Below are 19,643 nucleotides of genomic sequence, written 5' to 3'. Positions count from 1 at the left end.
TATCCTAAACCACCCTGACTACAAAAATAGATTTAGGGAATGCACGCTATCAAATATATATATCAAAGTTTTATCTATAAACAGCTCATTTCTGTCTTCACTACATCTTAAACTAGCGTAATAGGAATGTGAAGAATGTGATGGTACTGTATCTTATGAAAATTGAAACAGCCTATTAAGGACAAAGGCTCCCCCTGCTTTGAAGTCTTTAAACAACAACAGCGGTGTTTTACTTGAACACCTGTTTGCTCCTCAAGCCTAATTTAGATGCTTTTAGAGTTTCTGTGTTTAATTAAAAGAGGGAACATAGAAAAGCTCAAGTTCTTTGAAAATCTCAAATGAAGCTAGATTTACCACATTTAGCTTATTTTTTTCTTCTTCTCATAAGTTTCAATTTGTGATTGTTTAGGAAGCAGCTCTGTCCAAGTGACCTAGGTTTTTCTATTTTTTATTTTGCAAAGAAACAATTGGCAATATAGCACATCGCAAAAGTTGTGCAATGCTGTACATCAGCTCATGATTTGCTTTCTAGCCATTGCTTTACAAGAACACATAGTCACAGAGATGGGAGTGACAACTTTACTGTTGGCTCTCTCTCTCTCTTGTAATTTGCATGCACGGACTCTCACCTCCTCTCCAGGCATGAAGTTGTTGTGACACAAAGGACAGTGGTTGGAGTCTTTACCCGAGACGGGGGCTGAAACGGAAACGCAAGCCACCTGTTATACAATTACAGAAAAAGCCCCCAAAAACTCCAGAGAAAATTAGCAAATTACACCACTGAAGGAGAACAGTTTGAAATACAATACACTTTTGAGGCATGTGAACATCGGGATAAACACAGTCTATCCTAACTCATAATTACTTTAAGTTAACTCATAATCAGCAAGGGTAGGCATGTGACTGGTGGTAGACACGTAGTGTAAGCCGTGATACAGTAAGCCTCTTTCTTCAAGTTAGGAGGTACAGTAACAGTGAACTGGTAAAGGCCTGGTCACACAAGCATTTATAACTGCCATATTTCAGCTGTCAATGTCTGATACGTTTCTTTTTTAAATGGTGTTAACCTTTGTCAGCTTAGCAACTGAGCCAACTTCCTGTTAGCAAGTCAGCTAATTTTTTACCTGTTAGCTCGCTAACTAACCCCACGAATCATCACTTCACTAAACTTCTATACTTCTGTGTGTACTGGCCTTACTTAATCCCCCAATTTTAGGACAACACAGCTGGACAAGGATCTTAACTCTTAACAGTCTAACATACAGACAAAGTAACTAATAAATCGTTTTTTAAGCCCAACAACAGAATCTCCTTGAATGGCCTGGCCTCAGTCAAACTGAGCATGTGTTTCTCTTATTGTAGATTATATTGTAGGCAGATGTACAGCTGGCTACAGTACAGGCTTTACAGAGCATCACTGGAGCAGATACCAAGTTTCAGCTTCACCCTGTCATGTCTGGCCAAATATCTACAAACAAATATTCAATATGATGGCTTTTTGTTAGATGATGTTGACTTGTCCAAATGAATTACATCCCTTAAAATTGGGGAACTACGTATAAGGATGACAAGGGTGTAAACACTATAATATTACAGCTATGTCGCACTTACAGTCTTTGTTTCATTTCATAATCCAACAAACTGGAGCAACAAAAATATGTAATGTTTACAATTCCGGCATGGTAACTTTGTTGCATGTCAAATAAAATACACCTGTATAAACTAAACCAAACAAATCAAAATGACAAAGAAAAAATCAGATGGTTTTCATCACATATAAAGCATTTTCAGAAAATGTCCAATGGTATGACAGAGTGGGACTAAGAACTCACGGTTGCAGGCAGGACCTTGGACATGGCGAGCCAGATCTTCCGTGGCCATGGCCTCTGAGCAGCGTGGGCACTGGCTAAACTTGGACCTGCTTTCGCATTCACCCAGTAGGTGCTCTGTGAGGCTGGCTATCTCGACTACCTGTGAACAGAATGCTGTGAACAGAGCTGTGCACAAAGTCTGAGGTGGTGCTAGGCTGAGGTCCTTCTCTCAAGAGAACTGAAAATACCAATGAAAATATAACAGTCTACCTGTCTACATTCATCGCAGCGTCTCAGCATAGGACAGTGTTTCCAGTAGTGAAGGTCCAATCCATCCTCTGTGAATGACTCGTCCGTTTTACCGCAGAATATACACAGGCTGAAAGATCAGATCAGGCTGCAGATCAGATCATATGCCTTTACAGCATTCGCAAGTACTGCGGCACTAATGACATAAAAATATTACACTAAATGAAAGCTAAATAAATACTTATGCTGGGAAAAGATTTGAAAATGGCAAAGTTGAAAAGTGCACAATAAACACTAAACCTGTGAGATTGAGACTAGGCTAATTTGCCATTTACATGTTGGTTTTTTTGCATCTTTCAATTATTCTAGTGATTTTTTAAAGCTCTCCATTGAATTATGAGCCACTTACTTGTCCAGATAGTTGACAGATTGTTGGACGTCAACACTGTTGGTAACCTTGTTCTGGGGCACTTTAGTGACAGCTGGAAATTAATCAGAAAGTATCTGTTACTTGTCATAACTGCACTAATTGGACGCCACCCTTTCAAGTATCGACCCAATGGGATTCAGCACTTTATAATAGAAAGACTGTACAGATGTTAAACAGGATGTAAAGACTTTGGGCAAACATGTAGGGTGCATTATTTTGTTAATAGAGCTTTGTATATGTATGCTTTCATAGCTGGGTGGTGTGCCTGCACTCTATTTCAATAGGTTGACGGTAGAGATGGCTGGCAGCATCAGTGTCATGCCTGAGATGTTGATATAATGCATTCAAGTTGAGTTGATTCTGTTATTGACATACTAAGAAAGATACCATCCTTGGAGATAAAGTGGTTAAACTCATGACTGCACTGTTGCTGGGCAACTGACAACAAAAGTAGACAATGAAAGGCTCCCTATGCTCTTTGAAAATGGTCAATGATTTTTGCTTTTTTACATTTTAGTGCCATGCTGAAGAAACAAAAGAAAAATTAGGACAAAAGTAACTACCATGGGTTTACAAGTCACATGTCACAATTGAAGCCCTTTGAACTACCTTAAAATTTCCACTTGCATGTGGACGGATCACATTTGAAGGCATTAGTGCAAGTATTTGCACGTCTCAAAAGACTACGTCAGCCCCATATTGCTGTTTTGTGCTTCAAAGCAATCCAGCCCTGGAGGTGTGCAGTATATAAGGATGTTTTACTTTATTAAAGAACAGCTTTATGTTAAGTAGGAATTGATGTGCTTTTGTCTTCTTTATATTCAAACATGTGTACGTACTTGCTTTGCCAGCTTTTTGTGACTGTTTCTCAACTTTGGCAGCTTCTTTCTTGGGCATTGGTCCTTCGATGCTTTCATTTCCTCTCTCCTTCACAAGCAAGCAGAGAAGTGTGAATAGATGTCATAAGCACAGTTCCAAAATCAAATTCTATCACACAAGGAAAGCCTTAACAGCAATTTCAGATAGACGAACTGAATTTCTGACCACCTAGAGAGAAAAAATTCTACCAAGTCTGTGTGGAGTCATAAATACAAATTAGTAACCATTACAAGAAGTGATGTAATTACAGTCTGATGACTGCTCCACCTACTGTGATCTCCTTCAAGGCAGCCAGCTGCTCCTGAAGGGAGTGGATCTCCTCCTTCTCTTTTTGCCCATCCTGCTGGCCACCTCCCTTCTTCACAGTCTGGGTGAAAAATGACATACCATCAGCCTCTCAGTTTTAAATTGTCCTCTGTTTGCTTCTTTTCTCCTGTCTTTCTCCTGTTAATATAATTTCAACATCACCTCGCTAACTTTCATTTTCTTCTTTTGAAGTTGAACGGCTTAAAGCTCTGCAGACTCTTTGGACTGCAGTGACAAGATGAGCACATGATCAGACATTTTAGCAGTTGAGCACTCCTCAACAGCATGGCCATTACGTAATGGGAAGACTAGGTCTCTAATAATGCCTGTAAGAAATTAAGCTTGGTCACTGGGTGAGTCACAAACTTTATGGTAAAACAGTTGGAACACAAGCTGGCTTACTGACTGGGAACACTAATACAAAACATTAAAAAAAGTCAATAGATGCATGCATGGTTCTGTTTAACCACATGCAGTAACAAACAGACAAGACTGCCTGTAATGGCTCTGTTAAACGAAATGGCAGAGGTAGTTTACTGTCTATGCAACATGAAACACTGCCTCCTCTTCCTCGTTACTGTCAGCTTAAAAAAATAGAAAGACACGGTCTCATGTAGTCTCCTCTAAGAAGCTAAACTCTTTTCAGCTTGAGAGAGTGCTCCCATCTGCCACGTCTGACAGTTTCACCGTCCACCTACCAGCTGCTCCTTGTTGATTACAATCTGTTGAAATGAACAGTGTGAACACACCCTCTGCCTGGGAGTTTGATGCAAATTATTTTAACACAGTGAATTCAGACACCCATCCAAATGTCAGAAAATTTATATTTTTATATATATAGAAATAGGATATTTTAGTTATTCAAATTTTTCTTCTTGAAGTGAAGATGTTAAGTATCAACGAGAGATTCGTTTGCATTGAAGTAAAAAACACTTCTTACACGAGTCTCCACCAGCTTTCCGTCAATCTTGGCAAAGCCATCGAAGAGGGATTTGTAGAGGAAGTTCTTCCGTGCGGCGGCATCATTGTGTGGAAGGTAGCTGAGAACAGCAGCTCTATACTGCTGGTACATGGATAAGATGATGCGCACTGCCAGCTCTCGAACCGCTGATGCACTGTGCTCCAAAGCTGCTGTACAGAACTGACAGAGAAAAACTGGGTTTCTAGTAACATGTGAATATTGAGCAAAACTTTGACTGACTGGATGTTACTGTTCCAACATATACCATTAGACAGCTTCAGCATTGAAAAGAGACACAACCAACAGATCCACAGAGCATCAGAATTATGTTTGCGGATTTCAGCTCAGCATTCTACACAATCACCCCCTGATCGGCAAACTCAGGACTCTGGGACTGGATATTGGACTTACTCACATACAAAATCTTGCAGAGTGGTGCTCAGAGAACAATCTACTGCTCAATGTCTGCAAAACCAAGGAGCTGATCATTGATTTCAGGAAGAAGGAGATAAAGACACACACTCCTGTCTACATCAGTGGAGCTGAGGTGGAGCAGGTGAACAGTTTCAGGTTCCTGGGAATCAGCAGCACAGAGAACCTGACATGGTCGTCTCACATCTCCAGGCTGGTGAAGAAAGCTCAGAAACCACCGTATTTCTAGAGGAAGCTGAAGAAGGTCAAATTCCCACGCCAACGTCTTGTCAGCTTTTACAGAGGAGCATCCTTACTGGAAACATCACTAACATGGGATGTGCACGGCCCAGGACCGGAGGGCTCTACAGCGGGGGATTAAAACTGCTCAGAAGATCATTGGTACCCATCTCCAGAGCATCAGTGATGTCGGTGAGGTGAGGTGCCTACGCAGAGCCCAAAGGATACTAAAGGACAGTACCCACCCAGCCACAGCCTGTTCACCCTGCTGCATTCTGGGAAGAGATATAGAAGTTTCAGCTGCCGCATCACCAGACTGCAAAGCAGCTTTTCCCCCAAGCTATCAGACTCTTACACTCACATTCATCCTCAATACTGCTCCATTGATTATAGTTTATTTCTGTTCACCATTTTTAGAATTGCTTTTATATGTATATTGTCTGCTACGTAGCAGAAGGGAGTTTACAAACTCAATTTCACTCTACACCCTGTTGTTTTGTGACAAATTAATCAACCTTGTACATTCATTTAAAAAATAAAGACTTTTTTGTTGTTGACATGACACTTATTTGGTACTCCAAGTATGATTTAATTTAAAATGATAAACAACAGAAAAGGGGAAAAAACTCTTCTACACACTTAGAAACCACCAGACCTATGGGCAACTAGTGATCATAAACCTGAGCGGATTACCATCAGTTGACACACTTAAGTAAGCAGGTCTCTGCAGTAACCTCATATCATAACTGTCATGCATAGTAGAAACCAAGTTTCCATAATCGGAGTAGGGAATTAGGGAAAACAGATTTCCCCAGCTACAAATCTCCTGGAGAAAGCCAATGTCTTTTTACCTATGCACATGTGGATGACAAAGTCAGATTATCAGACTCTCAGATTGTATCAATGCAACCATATAATCAAAATAAATATAATTCAAAGTCAGACTCAAATTGAAACTAATGCTGAACATTTGACTATTTGTAAAATTCACATGCAGGCTTATACGGAACAAATATGAAATCTGATGACAAAACATTCAACACTCAACACAGATGTTGATTCTAATGCATGTCTTTGCCTTATGTAGGCAGTTTAAATTACTTTGTGTGTAGGTGACATACAATAAAACTTGCCTTGCCTTACCTACAGTATGCTGGGGAAACAAGGCAGGCCACAGAAAATATTCAGCGCTTGTTTTATAAAGGACGATGTCAAAGTTTTATGAAGCAATATTTGCAGTCTAGTTTCAAGTGCAAAACACCAACATTGTAGAGAAAGTTCTTGGAGGAAAATGCACATCGTGACGTAAAAAGAGCCCATTTTCGGACATAATCTCAGTTCCAGAGGAGAAATCCCACTGGAGAGCATTAACATCCAGAGGTAAAATGTTTGCAAAGGCCCCCCATCCCTAACTCAAGAAGTTCAGGGACAGCTTCCCATTATTCTCTGTTGTCTCTGCCTACCGCCCACTTCTCATTTTAATTACTGAAATTCAATCACCCCTTTTTTTCCACTCTGGCTCCCGTTTTGGAGCAGGTCACCCAGGTAACAGCGAAGGAAAAAGGAAAACCTCTGTAGAGCTGTCAAACAGGCTGGTCACATAAGCTAAAAAGGGGAAGATGCCAGTAAAAGTTTTAGCTGTGAATTTAGGGATTCAGTCATTAACCAAGTTTCTCGAGTGTATTAAATGAATTAAAAGATATAATCTATGTCTGTTGTGCAACTTCGTTGTCTGTGTTTGAGTGCGGCTACAAACCGAAGGCACGGTGATGGTATATGCCATTTTTTGCACGTATTGGTGGGATTCATTCATATTTGGAAAGGAACATTAGATTGTAAAATCTAAGTTTGAGGAATTATTTTAAGCATCACACCTACTTCACCACCTTCACTGGCACACGCTGATGCTTACATGTCTGGTATATCTAGTATATCTATATCTAGCCTCTCTATGTACTGTATGAAATCGTTTTCTTTCTCCACTCACACACACACACACACACACACACACACACATAATTGAAACTGTCTGATTTAGGCTGCCTAGCCACAACATACAGTATATAAGAGTTGTGAGTTTGGGTCATGCTTTGTGTGTCCTGAGGAAGAAGACAGCTATCTGTAATGGGTCGGCACAATAAACACAAAGTTTACTGCAGCAACCAAGTACCTACCCTGAACCTTCTGTACTTTTTAATTAAAAGATAAGCTGCCATGTAACAGTAACAGATCTCTATCATATCCATCTCTGTTAGCCTGGTTTTAGACATTCACAGCAAAAATCAAGGATGCATAACATTTTTAGAATCTAGGTAATATGTGTCCACAGTGCCGATGTGACAGTCAGGAGAAAAGGCAAGCTGTGGAATGAAGCACAGCCCGCCTGTCACATCTCAATCCAGACTGGAAATGTTTCCCAGGTAAACATGGGAGGCAGCCAAAACAAAGGGTACAGGCGCTGAGCAAGCTTGCACAAACATGCAAACACAGGCCACCCCATGCCACCTGTGCGGCTCTGGCTTCAGAAGGCGGAGGAACTCCGAAGAAAAACCTAACAATTTGCTCTCACTGATAAAAGCTGTTTAAAGTCAGAAGGAGGGCTGAGTGGAGGGGGATGGGTGGAGGACTGGTCGTAAACTAGAGATGGGAGGACAGGGTGGCTTGTTGTCCTGCCAGGCCTGGTCAACAGTTGGATAATTTGCACGTAGATGTTAGGTCACTGCTGGAACCCAGAGGAGTGCAGGGGACGCAAAGTGAATGCCAATGGTGACAACATTGACTCAGCTGACTGGAGCTTACTGACAGCCTGTCTGGGTGAACTCAATGGCCACAGAAAGCCAGCGAGGGACTGCAAACCTTTCAGTTACTCACACCAAAGTTACTAAGCCTAACGGAAAATCTGCTTGACGGATGTCTACTTTTAAAGTCGAATAATACAGGCTCGACACTGTGCAGATCTCTATACAGTACATGTGCTATCATGTTAAAGAGGAAATGTTGTGATTGCTATTTCCAGATTAGAAAGAGTATCAGTGGGGAGGCAGAGTTGACTCCCCGCCAAAAAAGTATGGAAATCTTTGATGACCTGTTAGATTTTGACCGCTGACACCTACAATGGCATTTTTGGGGGTTGCTGCTACTAGTACTTAGTGCTTTTTAAATCTATTTTTGAGATTTCACAGCTATCAAATCTCCTAAAAATGTACAGTGAGTCTAAAGCCTTGTGATCCTGAGCTAACAGGTTTAAAAAGATAATTGAGACCACAGCCATTCTCCAGTTCTGTATCAGAGAATAATTTAAATGAATGACATCAACATCACTAAAAATAAAAAAGAATGGATAGTTGCAGTTAGCATGTTTTAGGTACTTTACCTTCATGACATTGTCCAGGGTGAAGCCAGAGTTCTCCGTACCCAGCTCAGGTAGTAGCTTCTCAAGCAGCTCGGCCCGACTCCGAGCCAGACGAGAAGGGAAGTTGGATTTGAACGGCTTCACCAGCTCACCAGGGATTACCTGCAGGCCGCGTACATCCTTCAAAACAGCAATTTCCTAAAAGAGGGACATGAGAAAGAGACAATGTAACATGTAAAAATCATACAATATCATTGTGGAATGCACCTTTAAATTAAGTAACGTGTGTGTGCTGTAAGCCCCTAACAGCGTGAAACAACACATGGTGATTTGTCACTCAACACAAGCATCTGTTAGAGAGACATGTCATGACAGAGAAGTTCAGAGAAGTGTACAATTAAAGCAAGACGGAAAAAGGCTCTTGGAAAAACCTCTCAGGGTTTGTTTTTTTTGTTTTGTTGCAATTTTAGCCACATCAGAGGAGTGGAATGTATGTTGAAAATATGGGGGACACATACACGCGCACACACACACACACACACCAATCCCTATATAATTTGTTGTCAACATACAAAGAGGCATTCAGTCATTGTCCTAAAGGAGCTCTGAACAGATCCAGAAGGGCAGGGCAATGAATTCAGAGGACCGAGACTCATGGTAATAGTCTGCGCAATTGAAACGGAAGCTCACGGACATCCTCCCTTTCTTACTCAACACACACCCAGGAGGCAAGGAGGAAGTCTAGGCAGTCCGCTTGGCTCCAACATGGGAGAGCACCCCAGACACCTCCTAACTCAGTCTGTATGTCAAGCTACAGTACACCTCTGATTCAGAATTTACAAGCAACATTATTTTAGTGATGCATCTTTCTTGGAAGAATCAACAGGTTTGGATGATTAGAGAGGTAAAGTAGTACATTTTGATAAAACAGCTGCATCAATCCAACAACACGGCCTCAATACTGGGGTCCTCAGGGTTCTGATCTGCGTTCCTTCCTCTTTTCTCTTTACACCAAATCCCTTGGCTCTGTTATTCACTTGCGTGGCTTCTTCTACCAAAGCTATTCAAATAACACTCTATTAATTAAGTCTTTTTCACGGTCTGAAACCCGGGTGGCAGAACGAATGTCTGTCACTTTTCTCAGTGGACATTTGCTCACCACCTGAAGCTCAACATCAGCAAGAGTGAGCTGCTCTTCCTTCTTGGCAAGGCCACTTCCATCCACGAACTCTCAATTATCACATACATCCATTCCTAACCCAGGAGGTAGTGCAGGTTCTGGTCCGGGCCTTTGTCATCTCATGCCTTGACGACTGCACCTCGCTCTTGGCTGGTGTGCCTGCATGTGCAATCTGACCTCTGCAGCTCATCTAGAATGCAAGACGCTCAGTAGGTCTTCAACCAACCCTACACCACTCCTGCACTGGCTACCTATGGCTGCTCAAATCCGATTCAAGACATTGGTACTTGCCTACCGTGCAAGTACTCTACACAGACTTGTTCAGACTGCACCTTAGCATTTTTAGAAGTGAAGCCTCTCTATGAGCTCACTCATAGGACCACAATTAGCTAGGCACACTCCAATATGCTGTTTGCAGTCACGCGATTCTGATGATGCTCAAAACTCAGAATGAGGCAGGAAGTGAAAGGCAGAACGGCCGAGATGAAGGAAAGCCCCGTGCTAGTTACTGTTTACTCATTGTGTTGTCCCAGTCAACTTGTGTGTGGAATCTGGAATCGCCCAAGTTATTCAATTAAAAACCTATTTTCAGGTCCCAATGACCTTTGAGTCAAAAGTGTCACCTATTCAGTGTCCAACCAACTGCCCCTTCTTCTTTCCACTTCGAAGTCTGTTCCCCCGTCTGTTTCCCTCCCGTTAGAATTGAGTTTCCCATAGCACCAAGTTTAAATTTCACTCCATAGATTTGACATTTATTCATCATTTTACTATTTAGCTGTGGTCTAATGACTTTCTCATGCTGCTCAAAATTCATAACCATAACAGATCCACCCTTGATTCATACATTTTGTATTCATACTAGCTTGCTACTAAACTGGCTATAGCCTGTCAAGCTGGTGCCATTTAACAGTCAGTCTTGGGCTTGGGGGAAGTGGTGTTTATTGTGGTTAGCTAAAAGATGAAAGATCAAATGACATTCTTTTTTTACTTCTTGAACGGAAGTTCCGGTTTTGCCCTTTATAGCATATGGCCTGCACTGTGCAGTAAGACTATAGTGAATCATTTTTCATAAGAGTATGATTAGTCTATGAGCATTAGTCTATGACTGTTGTGGTAATGTTATTATTTTGAGGTAATCTTTCTTTATTAAAAGTATTTACATGTTTTTAAAATGGAATTTTTTTTGGTTTGATCATTGCAAAGTTGTATTGGTTTGAATCTGTTTGTGTTTGCTGTCATGGTGTCTAGGTAACTGTTCCGCCATGTAGAGTCTTATATAGGCCCGCCTAATGGGATAAGCGGGTTACTAAAACCCCTTTGTATTGGTTACTAGATGACACAAAGTCTAACCTGTTGATATGTGTAGAAATTCACTATGAAGAAGACACTACCACTTCAAATTGAGATATAATAACCATAGACAAATGAGATTAACACAGAGGACATCAGCAGCCTCTTTAGTACATTTTACATTGCATATCACTAAGACTGTGTTCGACGAAATATCTGCTGTATGCTTTACAACACAATGTGTTTTATGGATAAAAAAGAAAGAGAGTGCTGATTTTCCAACATTATTCTACAAAAGCTTCACAAAGCTCTACTCAAAGGAAGATGGAGGGGGAAATGAGGCAGACTGCAAAATTCTTTCTCTTTAGTCAACACAAAGCTGATAAGGAGGCAGAAGGCAGGCTGACAGGAAGCAAAGGGTTAATGGAAATCAACTTGTGCCTTTTGCGACAAATAAATACGTCAGTCCAATGTGTTACAATACCTGTATGAAGGCAGAGGCTGTGGCTCGGAGGCGGCCAGCTGAGTCTCCAGTCCTGGCCAGCAGGTTAGGCCAGGTCTGCTCCAAGCAGTGGGTCACCTCAGCCCGGCCCAAATTTGGGATCAACTGGCTGAGCAGTAGAAGCAGAAGCTTCAAGGAGGCGTGGAAAACCTAAGGGAAGAGCCAGTAGACATTTAGCTCCAAACTTTCCAAGAAAAGCTAGCACCAGGGTGAAGACAATTAACAGACAGGCTAGACTTGGCAATGTTTAGTTTCAGTTAGTTATGCAGTATAAGTATGCAGATGGAGAGGGACAATCAGTAGTTGTGAATGGAGGTTATTGCAGCTTTGTAGTTTTATAAAGGTTTTTATTTTGTACTCGCTAACACGCCAAAAAGATATATCCACCAAACAGTAGAAAGCAAAGATGCCAACTAACCTGTGTTTTTACAGGGTAACTGAATTAACAGCGCTTTCTAAACATTTTTGGAATTTTGTGTTTAACCTGGAAAAACATGACTAAAACCCTGGGCTACATTCAGATTCAGGATGTAATGACACGACATGCAGCTCAGACCACTGAGTTTCCAGAGAAGTGTCTCTGGAGCACTACCCTTTTCATTACCATACAAGCTGTAGACGACTTCCAGAGAGGGGTTACAAGGCCATCCTTGTCAAAACTGTTTGTTTAAGTAAGCCTGCTCTGTGAGAGAGTACTGGGGTTGCATATGGTACAGGGGGAACATTGTTAAGATTATGCATGCATGAATGTGTGCTTATGATTTCACAACATGAACCTTAGTTCTGTTTGTAAAATGAATCCAGAGAACGTGATTTATAGAAGACTTTGACAGTGACAAAGTAAAAATATCCATACCGCCTTTATACTGCTTTACTGGAAGCAGTTGTTTGATCAACTTGCACATTCAAAGCATCCTCACCAACATAACTTTTTTGTTTGTTGAGTATTTGACTCACAGAGGACACTTTATCCAGGAGGGCTTTCTTGACCAGGAAGACTGCAGCTCTTATCAGGTTTCTCAACTCCTCCCTGGGGATGGTGGGTGGTAGCTCCAAGAGCTTCTTGTACACAGCCAGCAGAGCATCCTCTCTGTAAGACCAGGTTTTGGAATATGCCCCGGCCACCTGGGAAAGAAGACAGGGCAAAAAATTTGCCACAGGGCAGCGAAGACATCACAAATATCAGTTATTGGGGTATTTTAGCAGATACATTTGCATATATGCTGCGTAATGTACTATAAATAGATCATATTTCACACCACATTTTCTAAGTCACCTCAAACATATCTTTAGCATTTCTGTATTGCGGTATCTTGTTACTTATCTGCTGACATATACGCCAATACAAATATACTTTGGACAGCCAAAAAAGGAGATAACACCTGGCTAGTACAGAATATCATGAAGGGATACCAAAAAGTATTTTTCGGAGTACAGAGAAATAAAAACCTGGGAGAAAGTAAAACCCTGAGTTAGCTTTGCTAGTCACGTTTTTCTGCCTTTTTTTCTTACCAGGCTTTCTCCATAGACCTCTATTGGCAGACCAGCCTCTCTCTGGGCTTTCTCTGTCAGGGGCTCTGGCTCTCCACTCATCTCAGGGCTGTGTGGAGTTTTCTGGGTATCGGGTTGGGGAGAGTGATGCTCTGCAGGGCTCTCCACAGGTCGGTCTTTCCTTTGAAGTGTGGGCAGTGGTCTCTCGTCATAAGGCACACTAGAAACCTGTCAACACAAGACAACAACATTGGCATTTAAAGCTTGGAACATTATATTTACTGTAGCATGATCAATGCCGAATCTGATAAACATTTTGGTATCATTACTGATAAAAAACAATTACACTCATCTGAAAGTTGGCCTTAGTTATAAACAAGTTGTGGTCAGAGAACTGATAATCTTTCCCCTGGAAACCCTGCTCATGACCTTTACGGGACTCAAGGTTTTCTCGATTTACAACAGGAAGAACTCATAGGGAATGAACAACAAAGGTTGATAGCCAAAGTCTGACAATTTAAGATGTTTTAGTAAATTACAACTTGCTCACAAACCCTGCAATAACAAGGACTACTTCTTTATATTGACTATTTTCCAGTGACATTCATGGTAATTTGGGAGAGTTTCATTAGTGTACATTGCCTAAATATCTTTCAGCTCAAAGGCTCAAAGAAAACTAAACTAGACTTTCAAGGCTGAAAAGGAACTCCATCCCTTTGAAAAATGTATCTGCCCTTGTTCTTTTCACTATCACTAGCACTTGATTACCGAATAGGTTGATCGTTCAACATCATGAATGTTTAACCCCCTCTATAGAACCCCCAAGCCCAACAAGCACCCTGCTGCCTCATACAAGGCTCAAAGCCCTGCCTTGAGGCCAGGTTGGCAGCCGCTGGAGTCAGCCAACTGTTGCACACTTTTAATTAAATAGTGAAACCCAAACCTGCAGTTGGGCTGGTCTCAGTAGGTGGTGAGTAAAGCATAAAAGCTCCCGCTGGTCATAATCTCCCTATGTGCTCCATGTTCCAACACTACAGAGGCTTAAGGCAGGAGACATGTTCCCAAGGTGCTGCAGAGAGCTAGGCTATTTTTATAAGAATACAGGAATTCCTGAAAAGCAGAAAAAGCTACAGGTCCAGCGGTCTACAAATGGATCATTAATCAGAAAACACAGGGTTTGTCATCATTGACTGTCCATAAAGTCTTCCAATGACTATTGGACAAGTTCTCCTGTTTTTAAGTGTCTGTAGGACATGTTTCATACTGGGTAAATATGTTGTGATGTATTGGATTGTGAACACATTTAAGAAAGCGGTACTTACGTCTATCTTGGGTACAGCAGCAGGGGAGCACGGCATGTCAGGTTGGCTGCTCACTTTGGACGCAACCGTTCCTGTGTCTGACTGTTGGTTCTGAGCAGCATTAGTTGTTTTCCCCTTCCTGAATGTTTCTGTGGACACAAGGGGCTTGGTGGGGACTGAGCAGTGACCTGAGGGCTGAAGACAGGGAGACTCCTGGGCTGGGGATGAATCTGCTGCCCTCGTGATCTGGTGACATGGTGGAAAGGAAGACCAGAATTTGCTTTAGGCCGAATAAGTCATCCCCCCCCCCCCCACATGTCCCATAATTTCTCATCTTGTCTAACACTAACACCTTGGAGAAAAATGTAACTTGTCGATTACACTAACAGTCCCCCTGCTGTTACCACACTGGTAAACCAGTGGTTCGTGACTGACCATTGCCATGTCCAGCAGGTTGTGGACCTCCAGCTGCTGGTAGACGCTCCTCCTGTACTCCTCCATCAGCTCCTTTTTCTTCTTGGCAAGGTCATAGTCTTCCTTTTCGATGGCACATCGCTTCTCCACATCATATCGAGCCAAACGCTCCCCTACCTAGAAGAGCCCAGCACAAGGAAAAGTAAAAACACACCTGCAGTGACACAGTGACCCACTGCATGTTTAGACGAGTAAACGACTTTTGTATGAGTCTGCTCATGGTATCATGTTTGTGCCTATACTGACCATCACAGTTTATAAGCCGACTTCCTAGTTTCAACTTTGACTTACTGCTACTTTCTGTAGTTGTGCACAGTATTCATCTGCAATGAGAGATTGTTACCAATGTTTCAGGTGAGCTCACTTTTATTTTTTCCTCCACATAAAGTTAAGCCATTGTTGTTTACAACCTGAGTGTCTGATTGCTAGTGTTATTTGCCACAATAGACCTCATTGCGCTGATGTCACTGTGTTTCCAGATCTCAACGATTCCGTTGTTAAGGAGCTGGTTTAGGGATTTAGGGATTGACTGTCACGAGCAGTTCTGCCATGCACAATAGTACGGCCCTGGTGCCACAGAAACAGAAAGTGTGCCACACGGTGAATCATTGAGATTTACTGGCTGGAAATTTGACAACACTTCCAGTAAGACACACATGTAATGTCTTAGAGAGGAAATTCCATTAAGTTGCTAACCAGGTGCCAAGCGACACAGCCTGAACATCAACGCTTTGTGATTCTTTACTTTCTTTTGGACAAACTCTAAGTTAAGAGGGCTAATGAAAGTAGAACAGTACAGTAAAGCAAGCCAATTCTCTGCTTTCTGTCCTTTCGTCTTCCTGTGTTTTCAGATATCATGTTATGCCAACAACCATCCTCTGACATCCTGAGGGTGCAATAACAAGGGATTTTCAGCATGACTACGTTGGCAACTGTTTTGTCCGTGATGCTAATATGCCATGCTAATAAGGTGCTAGTGTCTGTGTTATCTGATTACAGAAAGGCTTCTAGCTTGGAGTGCTAGAGACACTACCCGAGGACCATCACCGCAGCTGTTGAGCTTATTAAGAATTCATGGTCAGCATGGTAACACTGTACACAAAGGAGGTCACCAGCAGGAATCTGAGCAATGTTTAACAACCACTGTTACAAACAGTGGTGAACATACAGTGGATTTCTTTAAAAATGATCCACGCCTCACAAACTTGAGATTTGTAAGAGAAAAATGTATCATTAATAATCATATTTTCATGGCTGTTTTTTACTGTACATGGCCTGCTTATGGACTCCAACCTAGCGCTAATCATATGTTGGGTATAAATATGTTGCTTCTTAGCAAACTACATTTGCCTTAAAAGCATCACTTATTGTTATAAAAACTATGTAAAAACTGCATATACATGTGAGGTGGCTATTTTCCTCCATGCAGGACATTAGCCACTGACAGACAATGATAACAGCCAATATGTCATTCTCAAGTGTGCTGTTGGAATAGTGAAACTGGAAAGAAAGTCAAAGTAAAAAGAGTTGTTAAAAACCAATGACTAAAAGGAGAGCAGAACAGCGGGGAAAGAAGTTTTCAGATCCTTTACATTAGTAAAAATATTCTACTAGAATTAAAAGTTAGTAGTATCATCAGCAAAATGTACTTCATGTACCAAAAGCAAAAGTGCTCATATGCGGAATGGCCCCCTTCAGTGTTATAACATTTTGGATAATGATTATTCATTGAAGTATTTTAATGTAGCTGGTTGAGGTGGAGCTGAGGGAACTATGTCACATACTGTTGGGTAGTTTAATCCATAAAAAACATCATATTTAAAGAAATGATCACATGTTTTGTATGTACAACCAATGGTCCAGAATAAGGTTGAATACTGGCAATATGGATCCTGGTATTTTCAATTCTTGACAAAACCTGGCTGCCTTTTGCTGGAAGAAATACTTCTAGTAACCAGGGATATTTAGCATGTGTGCACTTGTGTGTATGTATGCCTGTGTGTTCATGTACTAGTTGTTTGCACAGAAACTCCAAACCACATTAATAAAATGCAAGTGTCATTGTTACATACTGGATCAACATAGCGGCAGCTTGTCCCTTTGTCCCAAAACAAAAAAACTGTAGTTAGAAACTTGACAAGACCTTTTGGATGTGTAGAAGAACACAGAACTTACATTACATCCTCACCAATCCTGTCAGCATGTCGGGAGATTTTAATAATCAGTGAAGTTATGCTGCTGTGCCTCGTGCGTAAATGCACACAGTGCTCTCTTAAGAGCATCTTCATCTTCATCTATCAGAATAATGCGACCGTAAAATAAGAAAAAACAGTCAAATGCTGCACCACTGACTTTAGACCAGGGATCTTTTCATCGGAATCGCTTTCTGTTGCCTCAAGATAGCCAACAATTTGCCTGACCACACCTCATTTTAAGATTAACAGTCCTATGGGCGCAAGTGGATTTGCTATTTGAAAAACGTGGGTGTTGGGCTTGAAAATGACTACTGCTTTGGTTAGAAACTAGCAATGACACAGCGCTGCGCTTGGCGCCGAGTGCAAGATAGGGCCCTAAGACTCTAAAATGCTCTCACTGTAGTGAGAATGTGAGCAAATATTTGATGTCAGTTTGCATGTATTGTAGCCAACCAGTCTGCCTCCAGTACCTTTTGCAGGTCTGCGATGGCCTGCTTCAGATTCTTGGCCTGCTCGTATTTCTCCTGCCGGACCATGTCCTGCTTCTTCTGGTCCAGGAGACGGATTATGTGGGCAACTTCAGGGTCCTGGTACATGTCGAAGGCCAGATCGTCCAAGGGGGAGATGAACTCGCATTTGCTGGGACACAAAGACAGCAAACATTTGATACATATAATAAACTGAAACATTTAAACATTTATTTCTACACAACCACTCTGTCAGGTCTGAGTTTGTTCCATCTGTGAAACATGTTGAATACAGAAAACAGAACAGCTGATTTAGTGTCTAAATTAATTTGAGACAATGCCAGTGCAGAATACACGCATCATCGTCAGTAAAATGGGCTATTGTGAAATTCCTGATCAAAGGGGAAAAACAATGACCGCCCCCCCCCAAAGAGTGAGGCGCTGAGGTGACAGTCCCTTGGGGGTTGATATAAAATAAAAAATTTTTAAAACAATTTCGAAATGTGTTTTCCTCTTTGCACGCCACCTGCATTGTCTTCACATGTGAGTGACCTTGAATGCCTTATTGCTTTTCTTCCAGACTAAATGGCTTTGTTGAACAATGTTATTGTCACAAGACAAAGAAACCAGGGTTCAATGGCCTAGGCTCACCCCATGAAGGTCGTGTCCAAGGCGGCTTCCAGCTGGGTACTGTTGAGGTAGTGTTCGATCAGCTGCTCTCTGCTTGGCTGGGGGTAAACAGATGGACAAATTACACACACATGCATATATACTCTTGTATCACTGTGCTCAGGAACACCTGACCTAATCCCATTAGCTTTAAGGTTATCCTCATATGCAACCTTTACCATAACTTAAACAAAACACTGCACTTTTCTAAAGTGAGGATCAGTCACAATGACTTTACCAAAAACATCTTGGACCTTAAAATGGCAGCAATACAAGTTCTCTCTCTCTCTCTCTCTCTCTCTCTCTCTCACACACACACACACACACACACACACAAGCCCAAATCCAAACACTGATATGCACCTCCATTTGTAACTGTAATCCACTGCATACACTGCTATCACCTGAAATGTTAAGTGGTCAATCATTATAAGAACAGGAAACAGTGTCTGACTGAGAACACCATTCTTTCATTACTTCATGAGCACCAAACCAGCATTTAATATGATGGAGAAGAAAACTCCTAGTAGAGCAGAGCAACACTTCCTCTTGGCCAGTAATAAATAGGAACAAGAAAAATACTGTGCACTTCATATCATGACTCATACAGCATGTGGTAATTCCTGAAACGAGAAGCTATAATATACAGTGAGGAAAATAAGTATTTGAACACCCTGCTATTTTGCAAGTTCTCCCACTTAGAAATCATGGAGGGGTCTGAAATTGTCATCGTAGGTGCAAAAAAATCACAATGTATGATTTTTTAACTATTTCTTTGTATGATACAGCCGCAAATAAGTATTTGAACACCCTGCTATTTTGCAAGTTCTCCCACTTAGAAATCATGGAGGGGTCTGAAATTGTCATCGTAGGTGCAAAAAAATCACAATGTATGATTTTTTAACTATTTATTTGTATGATACAGCCGCAAATAAGTATTTGAACACCTGTCTATCAGCTAGAATTCTGACTCTCAAAGACCTGTTAGTCTGCCTTCAAAATGTCCACCTCCACTCCATTTATTATCCTAAATTAGATGCACCTGTTTGAGGTCGTTAGCTGCATAAAGACACATGTCCACCCCATACAATCAGTAAGAATCCAAGTACTAACATGGCCAAGACCAAAGAGCTGTCCAAAGACACTAGAGACAAAATTGTACACCTCTACAAGGCTGCAAAGGGCTACGGGGAAATTGCCAAGCAGCTTGGTGAAAAAAGGTCCACTGTTGGAGCAATCATTAGAAAATGGAAGAAGCTAAACCTGACTGTCAATCTCCCTCGGACTGGGGCTCCATGCAAGATCTCACCTCGTGGGGTCTCAATGATCCTAAGAAAGGTGAAAAATCAGCCCAGAACTACACGGGAGGAGCTGGTCAATGACCTGAAAAGAGCTGGGACCACCGTTTCCAAGGTTACTGTTGGTAATACACTAA

At 41.5% G+C, this 19,643-nt stretch overlaps 1 protein-coding gene across 1 annotated transcript; it reads right to left on the bottom strand.

The window, feature by feature from the left end:
• Positions 1–494: 494 nt before the first annotated feature.
• On the bottom strand, positions 495–18,267 carry LOC123967183 (centrosomal protein of 104 kDa-like; the record flags this gene model as incomplete). Its single annotated transcript, XM_046043218.1, has 15 exons — positions 495–697; positions 1,833–1,971; positions 2,082–2,190; positions 2,470–2,542; positions 3,330–3,417; positions 3,641–3,736; positions 4,616–4,816; positions 8,661–8,837; positions 11,594–11,761; positions 12,569–12,736; positions 13,124–13,330; positions 14,425–14,649; positions 14,839–14,994; positions 17,543–17,711; positions 18,191–18,267. Coding segments are annotated over 15 exons (2,241 nt in total), but the record flags the coding sequence as incomplete, so codon positions are not given.
• Positions 18,268–19,643: the final 1,376 nt, after the last annotated feature.

The sequence above is a fragment of the Micropterus dolomieu genome, unplaced genomic scaffold (assembly GCF_021292245.1).
Source record: "Micropterus dolomieu isolate WLL.071019.BEF.003 ecotype Adirondacks unplaced genomic scaffold, ASM2129224v1 scaffold_111, whole genome shotgun sequence".
In the NCBI taxonomy this organism is placed as follows: Eukaryota; Metazoa; Chordata; class Actinopteri; order Centrarchiformes; family Centrarchidae; genus Micropterus; species Micropterus dolomieu.
Note: the sequence above shows the minus strand (reverse complement) of the source record. Positions and strands in the feature narration are given on the sequence as shown.